Source organism: Ostrinia furnacalis, unplaced genomic scaffold (genome assembly GCF_004193835.3).
Source record: "Ostrinia furnacalis isolate ACB-3 unplaced genomic scaffold, ASM419383v2 OfSCF7582, whole genome shotgun sequence".
NCBI classification, from domain to species: Eukaryota; Metazoa; Arthropoda; class Insecta; order Lepidoptera; family Crambidae; genus Ostrinia; species Ostrinia furnacalis.
The window spans coordinates 67,684-82,942 of NW_021137821.1; the positions used below are offsets into that span (position 1 = coordinate 67,684).

The window sequence follows — 15,259 nt, forward strand, 5'->3', positions numbered from 1 at the left end:
TTGCTATGTTACTGTATGTATTTATAATATTCCTAATATTTTTGGCACTTATATTTATTGTTATGTATCGTATGCTTATGTTAAAATGCACCACCCTCAAGACCATTTAATTTTGTCCTAACTCTGAGATTCCCAAAATGTAAGTAAGTCGCCTCCAGGGATCCGTGGGAAACAAAAGTTGCGGTCAAATACGAGTACATGCCTTGTTACTTGTTAGGTCTATTCCATTTTAGTCCTTTGATGGTGTGCGTCAGGAACTGAAAACGTTGGGAATCTCTGGTAGCTGACTGCAATTAATGTGCTTATAATGTCACTTTATGCTTTACTTTGCTCTTGTAGTGTTATGAGTAGATTTTTTTTATTTCATTTTGCTTGCTTCTTGGTTTTATACTCGTATGTGTACTCGTATATGCGCAAATAGCGTTTAAATCAGCTTATAATTTTCTTGTGGCAGGCGTTTCATGGGTCAGCCTGAACTTGGCTTTGTGGCCAGTGACGCAGAGGACACTGACACTGAGAACCAGGGACAGGTGCCTGAGGGCCAGGTGCCTGAGGGTCAGGCTTCTGAGGGCCAGGCTCCTGAGGGTCAGGCTTCTGAGGGTCAGGCTCTTGAGGGTCAGGTTTCTGAGGGTCAGGCTTCTGAGGGCCAGGCTCCTGAGGACCAGGCTCCTGAGGGCCAGGCTCCTGAAGACCAGGCTCCTGATGGCCAGGCTCCTGATGACCAAGCCCCCGACGGCAACAACGCTCCAGGCCAGGCCCCGGACGGCCAAGTGCCTGTGGTAGCGGCCCCGCCCCCGGAGGGACAGGGTGCCGTCGGGCAGGATCCTGGTGATGACCAAGGCGGCCAAGAACCTTCACAGAACCCTGGTGGTCAAGATGGTCGACGTAACGATGACGACGAAGAAGACGACGAGGACGACGAGGACGATGACGACGACGACGACGACGACGACGATGACGATGACGACGACGACGAAAATCCTGATGACGATGATAATAACGATGATCAAGAGCAGTTTGATGAGAATCAAGATCACCGCGGCGACGATGACGACGCTCCGGAAGGTGAAGCGGAGGACCCCGACCGCGTGGCGCGCTTGGAGGCCTTCATGGCGTTCAGGAATCTTCTATTGCAGGCTGCTAATTTGCCACCCGATGACCAACTCGATGCAGACGATTGGGATTTTGTTCTCCCGGGTCTTGATGATGAAATCGGAGATGAGATAACTCCGCGATAAATATTTTACGGAGCTCGGAGTTAGTCCATGTTAGGCTTAAATTCCGAAAATCCTTTTTTTTTTTCAATTTCGGTCTATAAGCGTAACATCATAAAAAGTCACGATTTTGCAAACATTCCGGAAGCAGGTTGCCCGGCAAATCGGGTATTTTTACATAAACGTATTTAATATTAAAGATCTCGGTTTGGAGACATAAATCGTAAACTGATTTATAGTCTTCTCAAGTATTATTAGGTGTTTACTTATGAAATTGCCATTTTTTATTGTGAATTTAACCATGAAAATTTTGAGAATTGATATCAGTAAAATACAATTTTATGCGTAGATGAAAGTTCTTTATGTCTCTGAAACAAACAATTAAAAATGAAATAGCTATGTAATGAATGTATTCCAATTTGAAGCTCACAAACATGAAATATCATACAATTTCATAGACACACACTTGTGTCTGTTTACGATCTGATTTAGAGCTTGAGTTTATATCACACTTTGTTTTTATTGTTGTTCACTTTCAAAGTTATTAGTTTCGCTCATTTCGGCCAGGGTACGTGCATTAATTAGGTTCATTTTTGTTATCCCAAACTTTTCACAGCCTAGTGTTTTTGACTGTGTGGGAAACTTATTTTTAGTTTTCATATTACTACTATGTTTTGGCAATTAAAAATTGCTGGTTTTGTTTACGATGTGCATGTTAGTTATAAGTAACACTATTTATCAATGGTATATTGATATGTATTATGGAATCTCAAAAATGAGATTTTAGCGTCGGGTATGTAGATGAAGGATGGATAGACATTTGGAAAACCAAAGATTTATTTTTTTGAAAAAATTTACCGCCTATTTTATACATATACACACAGTGTGTGAGCAATTGAGAATTGCATGTTTTTTTACTACTATTTTTAAGGAAGATAAAAAAATATAATAGCCACGAGGTAGTTTAGTCATTTATTTATTTTTTAATTACCTACGTGGCTGGATGCAAAATAATACTTGTTTTGTTTTGCTTTAAGTACAAATTATTATTATTATTAATTCTTTAGACTTTGGAACTTTATTTAAATTAAACACATTGTTGATATCGTGTCAAGTTTTTGATCGCTTAAAGCTGCTTTTTAGACTACCGCTTGACACTAATAATGGTATGATTTTTTTTGTGATGTGTTATCAAGCAGGCACAGCACAATTTACAATTACGTGTGCCAGTGTATTCTAACGAATTGTAATAGAAATTACAGCACAAAATATTTTATTAGTTAGTAAGGAAAGGGGCTTGAACTGACGCTGAAAGAGATATGTTTTTTGGGCGTTTTCCCGTATTTATGTTGCGTCGAGGCAACTATTGTATACCGTATTATGTGTCTATTTGTACCGAGTCCGACGACTTGTCGGCTAGTTGTTAACGTCTATATTTATCTTATTTATATCTTAATCAAATACGAAGATCATGTAATCATAGATTTAATAAAGACTTCATAGTCAAATCGCGTTTCATTGCTCTATGCGATAGCTTAATAAATCACGCTCCAACCAAGAGTTATGAAAATATACTTAAGTTCTCTATGAATTGACAGTGTCATGGTCATGATGAGGTTCATGGTTGTTATTTCAAAAAGAGATTGATAAATGTCCTCAGATTAATACTAATAAAATTCAATATTTATCTTTGTTGCCATAGGATTTTACCAACTGTAGCACCAATTTCTCTATTTGCAATTTGAGGCAAACATGTTTCACAGTCATCCTACGTCGATATTTTGTATAATTGCTACAGAATTTTGTGAAAGATTTTCATTTTGTGGCCTTAGAAGTGAGTATCATACATTATTATTATTCTATTGAATTTCTTTTTTCTTTTTCCATCGTCGCCTTGTTATCCAGTTTCGTATTGGTTCGTAAAGTATTGCAAACACCTAGGTACTAACTAAGATGTTTTTAGGTACTAATAGTACTATGAGTAATAGTAGTGTGGCCATTGTTTGTAGGATCATAATTTGTAGGCACCTAAGTGCTTACTTGTACGTACCTATATGCGTCAAGCGAATATGCATCTTAGTTTCGTTGAATAAATATTTGAAATACTGCCACATTAATTCCCTTCAATAGGTTTACCTTGAGTGGGTAACTAATGTCATGTTAATATTTTTTTAGCTATATTGTCCCTGTACCTAAGAAATGTGCTATGTTTGCACGAAAACGCGGCAACGGTGGTGTACCACATATTCATAATGCTGTGCTACACCATGCCTCTGATGGGGGCCATCCTGGCCGACAACTTTATTGGACGATATAAGTATGTAGATTTAACACATTGAGGTTATTTGCAGCTGTTATAAGTACCTACTCATGTTCTTTTTTGTATACCATGCACTTTATGGGGACTATCTTTGCTCATAGCTCATAGAATGCAGACTACGAGTTAATATCGAAAATATAAAATATCGCGTAACAATGGCATTTTTCTGGGCTTATTCCACTATTCCCCATTGACAATCCCCGTCAACGGGGATTAGTGAACTTTTTGTTCACTATTCCTCGTTAACGCCAATTGGAGCTTATAATGTTAAAAATAAAATCCTATTATAACGGGGAATAGTGAACAAAAAGTTCACTAATCCCCGTTGACGGGGATTGTCAATGGGGAATAGTGGAATAAGCCTTTTTCTGTTAGCAGGCTCTGTAGGCCTACTTAATGACGACAAGAGATGGCTACATTTTAAAATGAAATATTGTTTTCAGGGTCATATTATATTTCTCGATAATTTATCTGTTCGGTACCATATTGACTTGCTGCTCTGCTATACCGCCTCTTATGCTACCGCCTACGTAAGTGTCATTTTATTTTTTGGTAAGAGTAGTAAGTACCTAAGATAGTTACGAACGAACCATAGAAAATAGTGGCCTTTATCCAGCACAGCTACGAAAGGGGTGTTTATAGTTATAAAACCATCCTGTAGGTTTAACTTTAGCCAAAATCCATGTTGATCATGCTAATCTGATCGAATCTACGATCGACACTTGACTTGAATAGGATGGGGCAATAAAGGCTTACTGATTGTATCATTAATATGCAAAGCTTACCTTTGATAGTGCGACCTGTACCTACCTATATTAGTTACTTGGATACCTCTCACTTAGCTAGCTGGCAAGTCAAGTCCGTCTCTGATTGCTTTGGCCGGGCCAATAATTGGCTCTTGAATATTGCACTGAATCCTATTTAGATATTATTCTAATGAAAATATCCTGGCTTTCCATTTGACTCTATGTACCTTACTTGGTTAAAAGTTACAAGGTTTCTTATCTTAGTTTATGAATCCTTGAAATTATACAGGTCAGGTGACAGGTCTTCATAATGTAAGGCCTAAAAGGAGATGGCCTAGATATGGTTCTATTGGCGCGGAATTTAACTTAAGTAACGATGTTTTCTTAGGACAACTTCGATGATTGGTTTGGCGTTGATTGCTACTGGGACTGGAGGCATCAAGCCTTGTGTTGCGGCATTTGGGGGCGACCAGGTAGACAGGTCTTTTTTGTAACATTACCTATATTCAATTTTATCATCTTAATTCTTGAATAATAGGTATAGGTATAGTTAGCGAAAGCGTTTAAACGTGTACAAACGGCCACCTTGCTTTTGATCTTGATATTTCGTTGTAGTGTGTGGTGTGGATTGTGGTTCATCTTTCCTACAGTCTCACTCGAATGCTTTCGCTTCGGTGTTACGCTCGAAAAAAAGACAGTAGATGGCGCTACTAGTATTAGTGTGATTGGTAAAATGAACTGAAACTGAACAAAGTCGCAAGTAGAGACATAAAATTATTGTTTAGTAGTAAATATGATTAAGTACGAGTATCCGAAATGTAATTCTTGACTGACAATTTTATTTAACTGAAACCAATCAAGTCTCATTATCTATTTTGAAAGGAAAGTAAAAAACAGACACTACTGAAAAATCTGAAATTACATAAGTACCTATGACGCTTTCAAGCAGCAGTTAAGATTTTAAAGCCATAAGATATTTTGGAATAAAGAAAATTCTGGTTTCGGAATACTTACTGTTGCTTCTAGTATAACCAACTAGGGTGTTGTTAGGTAACTAAATGGGTATATGAGCCGACACTAACCCATGTTAACATGGGCATATAAATAGTATGGTGAAGTCAGAAAGTTGATATCTTCATTTTAATTATTTTAATTTTCATACAAAATAAATTTTATAAAACCCGATTTGTATGAAAATTAAAATGATATCAAAGGACATCACCCATTTTGGTCCAAAATCAAAAGTGTCGGCTAAAAAATAAAAGTGCTGTATTCTGATAGAATACGTCCGCCTTAGCATTTATTACTATGGCACCAAAGCTGTAGCACCACTGTGCATCGTGGTATTTGAGTTCTAAAAATATATGAAACGACTGACTTTGATCTCAAATACTACGACGCACAGTGGTGCTACAGCTTTGGTGTCATAGTAACAAATGCTAAGGCGGACGTATTCTGTCAGAATACAGCACTTTTTTTTATTGGCCGACATTTTTGATTTTGAACAAAAAATGTATGAATCGTCGATGAATTTTAGATCTCAAATACTCGACGCACAGTGGTGCTACAGCTTTGGTGCCATAGTAACAAATGCTAAGGCGGACGTATTCTGTCAGAATACAGCAAGCAACATGGGCTAGTGTCGGCTCATATACTCATTTACCTAACACCCTGTATAGTTAGAAGAATGCCCAAAAATCGACCTACCATTACACACTGTGTCCTACAGTTTCGCCTCCCAGAGGAGAATCAGAGACTGCAGAGGTTCTTCTCCACTTTCTACTGCACAGTGAACCTGGGCGGGTTCATGGGCATGATCGTGACGCCTGCGCTACGCAGGAGCGTCACGTGCTTCGGCGACGACGCGTGCTACGCGCTGGGCTTCGGCTTCCCGGCGCTGCTGGTGCTGATATCCATTGGTTAGTACTCGCATCAGTTGGAGACTGCAGAGGTTCTCCACTTTCTACTGCACAGTGAAGACTAATCCATCTAGTTAGGCTTTATTATCTAAGCTTTTAGCTATCTATGTGGCTATTGGATCAGAAAATGTAAGGAAGTTCATAAAAACAGTTGTTTAAATTAATAAGAAATTTTTTTTCTTCTTCTTATTTACTTAACCTACACCACAGATGACTGAGGTTAAAAAAAATTCCGGCGTTAAATTTTTTATAAACTCATAAAGCTTTCAACTTTCAGTTATTTTTGTTGCTGGGAAGCCTTCGTATAGAATAAAACAGCCTCGCGATAACGTCACATTGAAATTCGTGTCGTGTGCTTGGGTAAGTGGGAAACGTACAAAAACGCTATTTCTTTGCATGTCCTTTCATTCCACCACCGCAGCAGGGTAGGTAGTGGTGGGCTCACTCTGAAATTCCGCGTGATTAGTGTTGGTAGATAAGCTTTTTTACTTTAATTTTTTATCAATTTTGTTTTATCATCTGTGCTGTGTAAATCAGTTAGATTTAAAAGGTTTTCTGTTTCAAAACAAAATGCTGAAAACAAAATGCTAAATTTTCTTTAATAATTGAGAACAAAGAAATTGAGGTCAAAGATTTTGAGAAAGTTGTAGGTATAAGTTATAAACCAGATTATTAAGTATGTGGAATGAGATGGGACCCATCATGGGGTCATGCCAATGTCATTTCCTTTTTGCACAAATAGATATCTGAATGATTGATGTTGCTAATCGTCACACTGCTTACTAACCTTTTCGTAGTTTAGTTGGTGAATGGATTTATAGAAATGAGGATATTTCAACCGAATGCATTAAATCTCCATTGCCACTTGAATGTGGTTCCTACCACTTTGATGTTGTCTCTACATAGAAATAGAGGCCTTTCCGTGTGTTTCAGTTTATCAACCAACACCTCCAAAACCACACAACAGATTTTCATGCAGTTTCTATCATTTTAATAATGATGGAAACTGCTTGTAAAACCGTTGTTCCGATTTTTTCACACCCGCGCGAAGTCGGGATAGCGAGCTGAAACATATTTTATGTATTTTAGTATGCCTTGATGAAACGTCTGCGATATGATAGAGATAAAGACGGCCCGCCACTTGAACACTGGCTCGACTACGCCTCGGAAAAGTACGGAGAAAAGCTCGTATCGGACATGAAGATAGTATTTTCAATACTCTACCTTTACCTGCCTGTGCCTATATTTTGGTCTCTGTTCGACCAACAGGTTAGTTTTATTTATTTATGTCGTATTTTTTAACAAATACCTACTGATAGACCGGGGTCCTGATCTATCAAGAAATATTGATTTTTATTGTTTTTACTTATATTATTAATCTCTTTGTTCCTTTATTTTGCTACAGACACTTCAGCTTCTCTCGTTAATCTCTATGAAAATTTTATTAAATATCATCACTAATCTGTTATTATTCTGATAAGGAGGAAGGGAGTAAATAAGCCTTAATTATTTACCTAGCATATTTACTTTGATGTATTTTTACTTGTGCTTAGGGTTCCCGATGGACTTTCCAAGCGTCGCGGCTCCGAAGCGAGGTGTTTGGAGTGACGCTAATGCCCGACCAGTTACAGGCAAGCTCATAAACTTTCAATACCAATCCTAATCTATACTAATATTTTAATGCGAAAGTAACTCTGTTTGTCTAAACCACTGAACCGATTTTGATGAAATTTGGCCTAGAGATCCATAGAGTACCGGAAAGCGCAGCGGGACGTCCACCCACAAGGCGCTGGATGGAGGCCACCACCAACCGGCGGAAATGATGATGATGATGAATCTAATTAGATCTACTACAAACACCTACTGCAATGTTTACAAAGAGTCCTTAAAGAATTTCCAAGTGGACAGAATCTGACTGTCAAATAAGTCCCAGCACAGATCCCATCAACCAGTTTTCAAGTCCGCCTGCAGGTAATGAACCCCGCTATGGTGCTACTGATGATCCCCGTCTGCCCCGGGGGTGCGTGGCCGATGCTCCCCGACCTCCCCCCGCTTCAGAAAATGTTCGTCGGAGGCATCCTGGCAGCCATGGCGTTCGTTTCAGCTGGCATCTTACAAATTGGGATAGAGGTGAGCTATGTGAATGTGCCTATGTAATGTAAGTAATATTTCTTATATTCTTTGGAAGTTCAGGGATGCTATTTTTTTTTGTTTTCTTCTATTCGCATTACGTTTGTTGTATGTTTTCTTATAACTTTCAATACTAAAGGTATTATGCTCATACTTAAGTAAGTACTTAGTTACCTATTTCGAAGAAAAAATAATCTTTAGCAGGTGTGAGCAACTTTTGGAAAGTACTTAGTAAACTTTAAGATGCTTACAAAGTTGTGGGCCGTAAATAATAGCTGCTAAGTTATGAAAAAACACCTGCAATTTATTTAATGTATTGAAAATTAAATGTTTGGCGGGTTGAATCAGCTCTATATCAGACCATCACTGGAGGGTTTTGAATGATTTTTAGGTTGTCCCGTTTAGCGAGTTATATTTTGGATTAGCGGGTGTTACTGTTATTAAGGTTATTTCCTTGAAGCCTTGGGGCCAAAATAGGGATAATTTTTTCGGTATGTTGCAAGGGTCATATAATATATATCAATTTTAATTTTTCTTAGGCCTCAGCCTCGAAGTTAGCGGGCATCGGGGCCGGAGCGGCGGCGGCGCTGGAGCGGGGCGGGCAACGCAGACCCGTTCTCGAAACAAGCGGGCAGCTCGCGCGGCGCTTTAGCGGCGGGCGAAGTGTTGTGTTTGGGGTTGTGTTGTCGAGAAATTTGTTTTTATTCGCAAACGAAATGTCTGAACAACGGCGACAATTTTATTTCGATTCAAATTTATTCCTAACGCTCGATTTATTGTGGGCAAAAGAAGGAGTGCGCTGCCCGCTCGTTGCCCGCTCCCTCGCCGCTGCCCGCTCGTTGCCCGCTCCCTCGCCGCTGCCCGCTCGTTGACGGTCCGGCGCCGCTGCCGCGCCGCTGAAATCAAATAGAGCGGTTCTCGAAAACAGCGGCGCGGCAGCGGCGCCGGAGCGGTAATGAGCGGGCAGCGGCGAGAGAGCGGGTAACGAGCGGGCAGCGCACTCCTTCTTTTGCCCACAATAAATCGAGCGTTAGGAATAAANTCGGCAAAAATTATGGAACTTGATAGGTTTTAGACCATGCCACGCACCAAAACGTCCGGAAGTTGTAATAGTATTATAGAATAAACGTTAAAAGACTTATTTATTTAATTTTTCAATGCTTAAGTGTCCATTAGAATGAAAGGGTGCTTAATGTATTAAAAAAAATAGAAAATAATTATGATGGGTTAATGTTTTTGGGCGGTTTTTTAGGCGGTTTCTGACAATGTCCTTTGAATCGAAATAAAATTGTCGCCGTTGTTCAGACATTTCGTTCGCGAATAAAAACAAATATCTCGACAATACAACCCCGAACACAACACTTCGCCGCTAAAGCGCCGCGCGAGCTGCCCGCGCCCCGCTTGTTTCGAGAACGGGTCTGCGTTGCCCGCCCCGCTCCCGCGCTGCCGCCGCCGCCGCCCCGCTGCCCCGCTGCCCCGCTGCCCGCTAAATTCGAGGCTGAGGCCTAAGATCCTGCCGCTCCCGCGCCGCCGCCGCCGCCGCCCCGCTGCCCGCTAAGTTCGAGGCTGAGGCCTTAATCTGCCGCGAGCCGGATTGATGGCAGTGGCGGGGCGGGCCGGATATGGCCCGCAGGCCGCAGTTTGACCTTGATCTAAGGTGTTACGTGGTTTTAATTTAGTAACAATATTTGTCATTTACACATTAGTTTTCAGACCCGAAAGGTACAAAACTAGAGTTCATGATGTTTGTTGCTGTACAGGGTCTATGGAAACTCTGAGCGACTCTATCATAAGAGGAGCTGCTTACCATTAGAACAGGCTGCTGGAATTCTTCTGGGCACTCTTTTAAGTCTCTTATTCTGTCCAGCGATCGACCCTCCAAGTGCCGGCCCACCACCAGAGCGGGCTAGTACTACTGAATACTCTGGGCTGCCCCGCGGAGATAGCAGTGCGGGGCGAGGGCGTAGCGCCCGTGGAGGCCCACGGGACGGCTCTAATGGCGCCGCTGCCGCACCGCGTCCTGACCGTCACCGCCAGCTGCCCTGCCAACTGCGCCGGCCGCGTCATGAAACGGCACGTCGTGAGGGAGGACCTCAAGACTGTGGCTAGCATGGTTGTCTAAATTTTTAGTGAATTTGTGAATAAAAGAGCTCACAGACGAGCGACCGCGACAGTATATCGCCTTAAGCTAAGCGTCCACATGTCGGTACCGTACGCATCGGACGTATCGCACGCAACGGATCGTAGTATTATTTATATGGAAACTCATATAAGTGCGTCCACCTGTCCGCATCGTACGCATCGCACATCCGATACAATGTGTTTCATACGATGCGTCTGTTGCGTACGATACCGAAAAGTGGCTTTAATCGGCGAATACCGCCGATGGTCGCCGACAGTCGCTGGTGTAACGCGCTATCGAAGACGGGCAGTCACTGACATAGAATGTCAACATGTCAACACAGCAAAATGTGCGAGTTCGAGACTGTCACCGACAGTCGCCTTCAATCGCTGACCGTCGCCTACCACTATCGCAAGCAGTGGGATATAATAAAACTATTTTAGAATGTAACATTTATGTGATTTGTACATATAAAATGATGACATCTACCCACATCGGGTAAAGTAATGTTGCTTTTTATTATTTCTCATATTTGAAGAAACTAGGTATTTGTCAGGTCGTCGTTTCAGCCAAATGACGTGCACTGCTGGACAAAGATAATTATTAAAAGATGATTTAAGAAAATAAAAACATGCTATAAAATAACGTATTACCTAATTAAGTTAGGATAGTCATCATAAAAATTGAAAAAATGAAAAAGCTAGATTTGTTAAAAATATTATGAAACCCTTACGATGTCGTCGGTCCACCTTGTAGGTGGACGTCCCACGCTGCGTTTTCCGGTACGCGGCCTCCATTCCAGAACCTTTCTGCCCCATCGGCCGTCAGTTCTGCGTACTATGTGCCCTGCCCATTGCCACTTCAGCTTGCTAATCCGTCGGGCTATGTCAGCGACTTTGGTTCGTTTACGGATCTCCTCATTTCTCTAAGGGTTGCAACATGATAAACTGGCTGGTGCTGATCCGAAGGAACTACACTTTTTCGACATTATTTACTTAGTTGTACATTATGTACCTAGTTCTGATAGGATAGCTCATTGGCGTCGGCTCACTGAGTGCTTTTGTCGATTAATTAATTCCAATATAGTAATAGTTAAAATAGTACAAAAGTAGCTTTTAATTTTTATTTAGCCTTATTTTTTATTTAAAAATACTTTATTTCCACTCTATGTCTGACTTTAATTGCGATGAATCCGTCTTTAGTTGTCCATACAAAGGAAGAAAGAAGTAAGAATATTTACAATTCTAGATCCTTCAGTAATCTCTTTGACTTATTCAGAACTTTCAGACTGCATTTGGATTTTCCATTACCTAGAGATATCATCGATTTTGTTTGGATTTGGAGCAATAAATTACTCTCTACTTAAATAATATGATTGGACATTTTTTGCTCTACGTTGGTTTCTGCTCAGACATATTACTGTCTCGGAGATTTTATAAAAACCTGTTAGTTACTTCAGTAATGGTATTAAAAAAATTAAACAGATAAATTTCTACGAATCTCATAGTTAATTTTTAGAATTCCGTAATAGGAAAGTGTGTGAAGTCTTCAGCGTTTAAGCACAGAATAATAATAAGTACTACGTACAGAAGTTTTACTTTGCGAAGGTATTTAAAAAAATGTATGCTCAATGTCATTAACAATATGGTGTAATTTTGCCTGTCTCAAGAGTCAAGCACCATTTTGTTGACAAACGTCAGTGATCGGCACTGCGCCGAAGCTATAGGGCTGACTTCGGTAAAATGATGTGACGTGAGGTGCCAAACTGCGGAAAATGGCGGAGGAAATACATGATTTAGCATGAATTATCATGAATAATATTAACTACTTATTTACCTCTCAGTGTCTTGAGGCAAGTTAAAAAAGTACATTCTGTGTTTTTATTATTATTTAGGCAGTTAAATATTGCACAGTATTTAGTACACCATTTTCTTTATTTCCTTCCATCATACACAAGAATACGCGTGCGTGAGTCAATGTTCGCTCGTATGTGAGGCCTTGTCGAATAGAATCCTGTAGGTGGGCCATCGTGCGTGTTTTGTTTTCGATGTAAACTCGCGGAGATGAACAGGCCTGGTTTAAGTACCTTCTTATAGCCACAACAGAAATGTTGTTGACTGAAGCGCAGTTTTTTGACTGGTTGTTGAATTGGCTATTTTAACTACGGATCAAAAAACTTCACCTATCGCACCATCTTACTTTAACAAAGTTCAGAAGTCTCTTAAAAAACTCCATACTAAAACACCGGTTATTGTTATAGTTACGGTTAAAGTTAGGTAGCCTTAAGGTACCCCTTGGCTTTCGAACTAAGCGTCACAGAAGCAGCGTCTTTAGCTTTGGTCTTGTGCTACCAACGCCGCGTCACTAACTCGCTTCGAAAGGCTACCTTTAAGACCAAAGCTAAAGACGCTGCGTCTGTGACGCTTAGTTTGAAAGGCTACCTTTACGGTTAACTTTTATTTCCAGTTCATGCCGATAGTCATCGGACAGAATTCTGACGACCAAATCTCATTTTATTTCATGGACCCGAACCCTTTCACGAAGTCTTTGACGGGAAAGCCGAAGTTAAAGTAAGTGATGATTCTACAAATACCTACGTTAGTTACCTACGTCAACTGCGAGTGTAGAGTCATCGGGGATAATTTGTTTAATGGTTCCGGAAAGACCCTGTAGAGGTGTTTATTACTGGATGGTTAGGGGGTTTTATTTTTCTTTCACCGTTCTTGTATCAACGAGTAATTTTTACCGTTCTTTAAAGGGTATCTACCAATATGACATAAATATTCTATACTAAGGACCCTATTACTAAAGAGCCAAGGTCATAAGTAGAGATGGAGATTTAACAAATGTAAGATAAAAAAATGTGAAAAGTTATTGTACGGTTGTACAGAACCACACACAATATGCGCACTTTCTATGCAAAATCTGGCAAGTTTGAGAAGCGACTCGAATCGTTAAGAAATTTTAATAACGATTTTTATGATTTGTTTGTCATATCCATATTTTTATTTTTTTGCTTCAAATGGATGTTATTGGAAGAGTCAATATAAAACCAATAGTCCCTAAGTTCGTTGCTGCCGGCTGGCTCGCGCGAACGTAAATTGATTAAAAGTTGATTGCTTTTAAACGCATTTATTGCCGAGCAGTATGACCATCAACCGCATCAAGTTTTGAAATTGACAATTAATACTTTTCCCGCAGGGAGATGCAGGTTCTGGTTTACCTATCGCAAAATCAGTAGGTAGGTGTGCCTATCGATAGGTGAGTCGCTTCATCATGATGACTATGATGAGTTTCATGATTGATGGATGATTTCTTAATAAAATAATATAGGCACTTACGTTTGAATTAAAAGTAATTTGTGTACATTTTCTTATAAATAATTGCATGCGGGATTAAACCACGTCTCACTTACTCCCGACCTAAGACGCATCGAACAAGCCTAATAATATTGTCTATAGAAAAGTATTATGAGTTTTGAGATATGGCCAATTTTAAAATAAAAAGTTATTTTTTAAATGGACTTATGCTTGTTCGATCTATTCTTTCACACTGACCCCGAAGACCTTGGGACATCCTGTATATTCTCTATTATTTTTTTCTGTTTGCTGCCTAAAAGGGTGGTGTACGTGGGTGATACAGGGCCGAACAAAAACGTCTCTATAGCGGTGGAGACGGATCGCAGCCTCAGCGACATCTACTATGTATCTGACGCCCCTATTGACCACATCGGCGAGTCGGCATACATGTGCCTGCAGCCTGGCAAGTGAGTTCCATCTTAAGATGATCATAGACTAGCTAGAGCGTTTACTTGTAACAGAACAAGAAGCCCCTCTATGAGATGTCTAGTGTCACACCCTGAACCAAATGCTAAACAATACCCGGCGATTTCGGTTTCGTAGAGCGTTATCACTGTCGCACTTGAACAACGACTGACAATGACGTTTTGTCAAAGTGTAAACAAACTTTATTTTAAATGTGTGCAATTGATTTTGTGAATTAAATTGCTAAAAACTTTTATAGTCGTGAAAGAAAAGTGGTTCACAATGTGTTAAAGTATTTGTCGAAGAGAAATACTAAGGGTTCGGACAATATTTTCATTGAATAATGTTTTGTCAATGACGTTTTGTCAATCGTATAGGTAGTGTGCGACAGAGATAACGCTCTACGAGCCGAAATTAACCGATTCTCTTTCCAAAGGTCGATGTGCAATATTTAATGCCGGGTACTGTACAATTTAGAAAGAAAGAAAGAAAGAAAAAATGTTTATTCAGTATCATCGACAATACAATTTAACCTGTATTGTACCATTTGCAAGAACGTTTAATTACCTACATAGAAATGCTCTAGTCTAACTCGTCTCCTCTCGTCGCCGGCCTTATAACATAATAGTACATGGGTACATCCTGTGCTGTATAAATTTACCCCCTCACTAATAAAAAGTTACACAGTTGTTGAACACTGTTTTAAAATGACATTTCCATACTAAACGTCCTTTAAAACACTGTTCAACGAGTGTGTAAGTTTTATTAGTAAGGGGGTTACTATATTACATACACAAGTTGCAGAAAAAGAGTTAAGTAAGCTAAGTTCACGCAGTTTTCCATAGTCGTGTGCGAACTGCAAACTATACAAACACTATAGAAAATTGCATCAGGCTAAGCCAAACTGACTTAGCTTGGCTCTTGTGCTGCAACTTGTGTATGTAATTTAACCATGTATACAGGGTGTACCTACCCATGTATGTTATGAATGAGGTGTCAAGCCAGTGTGTGTGAGGCGAGAAGAGGGTCGTCATTCATATCGTT

The 15,259-nt window shown here is 40.0% G+C and overlaps 1 protein-coding gene across 1 annotated transcript in view; it reads left to right on the top strand.

Moving 5' to 3' along the window:
* LOC114365313 (uncharacterized) overlaps positions 1 to 15,259 on the top strand; it is a 37,696-nt gene that overhangs the window by 12,244 nt on the left and 10,193 nt on the right. Inside the window, exons 13-25 of the mRNA XM_028321844.1 lie at positions 455 to 1,235; positions 2,934 to 3,048; positions 3,390 to 3,531; positions 3,978 to 4,064; positions 4,669 to 4,753; positions 6,010 to 6,199; positions 6,477 to 6,559; positions 7,289 to 7,468; positions 7,753 to 7,830; positions 8,171 to 8,329; positions 10,197 to 10,442; positions 12,918 to 13,021; positions 14,071 to 14,217. Coding sequence (XP_028177645.1) covers positions 455 to 1,235; positions 2,934 to 3,048; positions 3,390 to 3,531; positions 3,978 to 4,064; positions 4,669 to 4,753; positions 6,010 to 6,199; positions 6,477 to 6,559; positions 7,289 to 7,468; positions 7,753 to 7,830; positions 8,171 to 8,329; positions 10,197 to 10,442; positions 12,918 to 13,021; positions 14,071 to 14,217 — 2,397 coding nt within the window. The remainder of the gene's footprint in view (positions 1 to 454; positions 1,236 to 2,933; positions 3,049 to 3,389; positions 3,532 to 3,977; positions 4,065 to 4,668; positions 4,754 to 6,009; positions 6,200 to 6,476; positions 6,560 to 7,288; positions 7,469 to 7,752; positions 7,831 to 8,170; positions 8,330 to 10,196; positions 10,443 to 12,917; positions 13,022 to 14,070; positions 14,218 to 15,259) is intronic.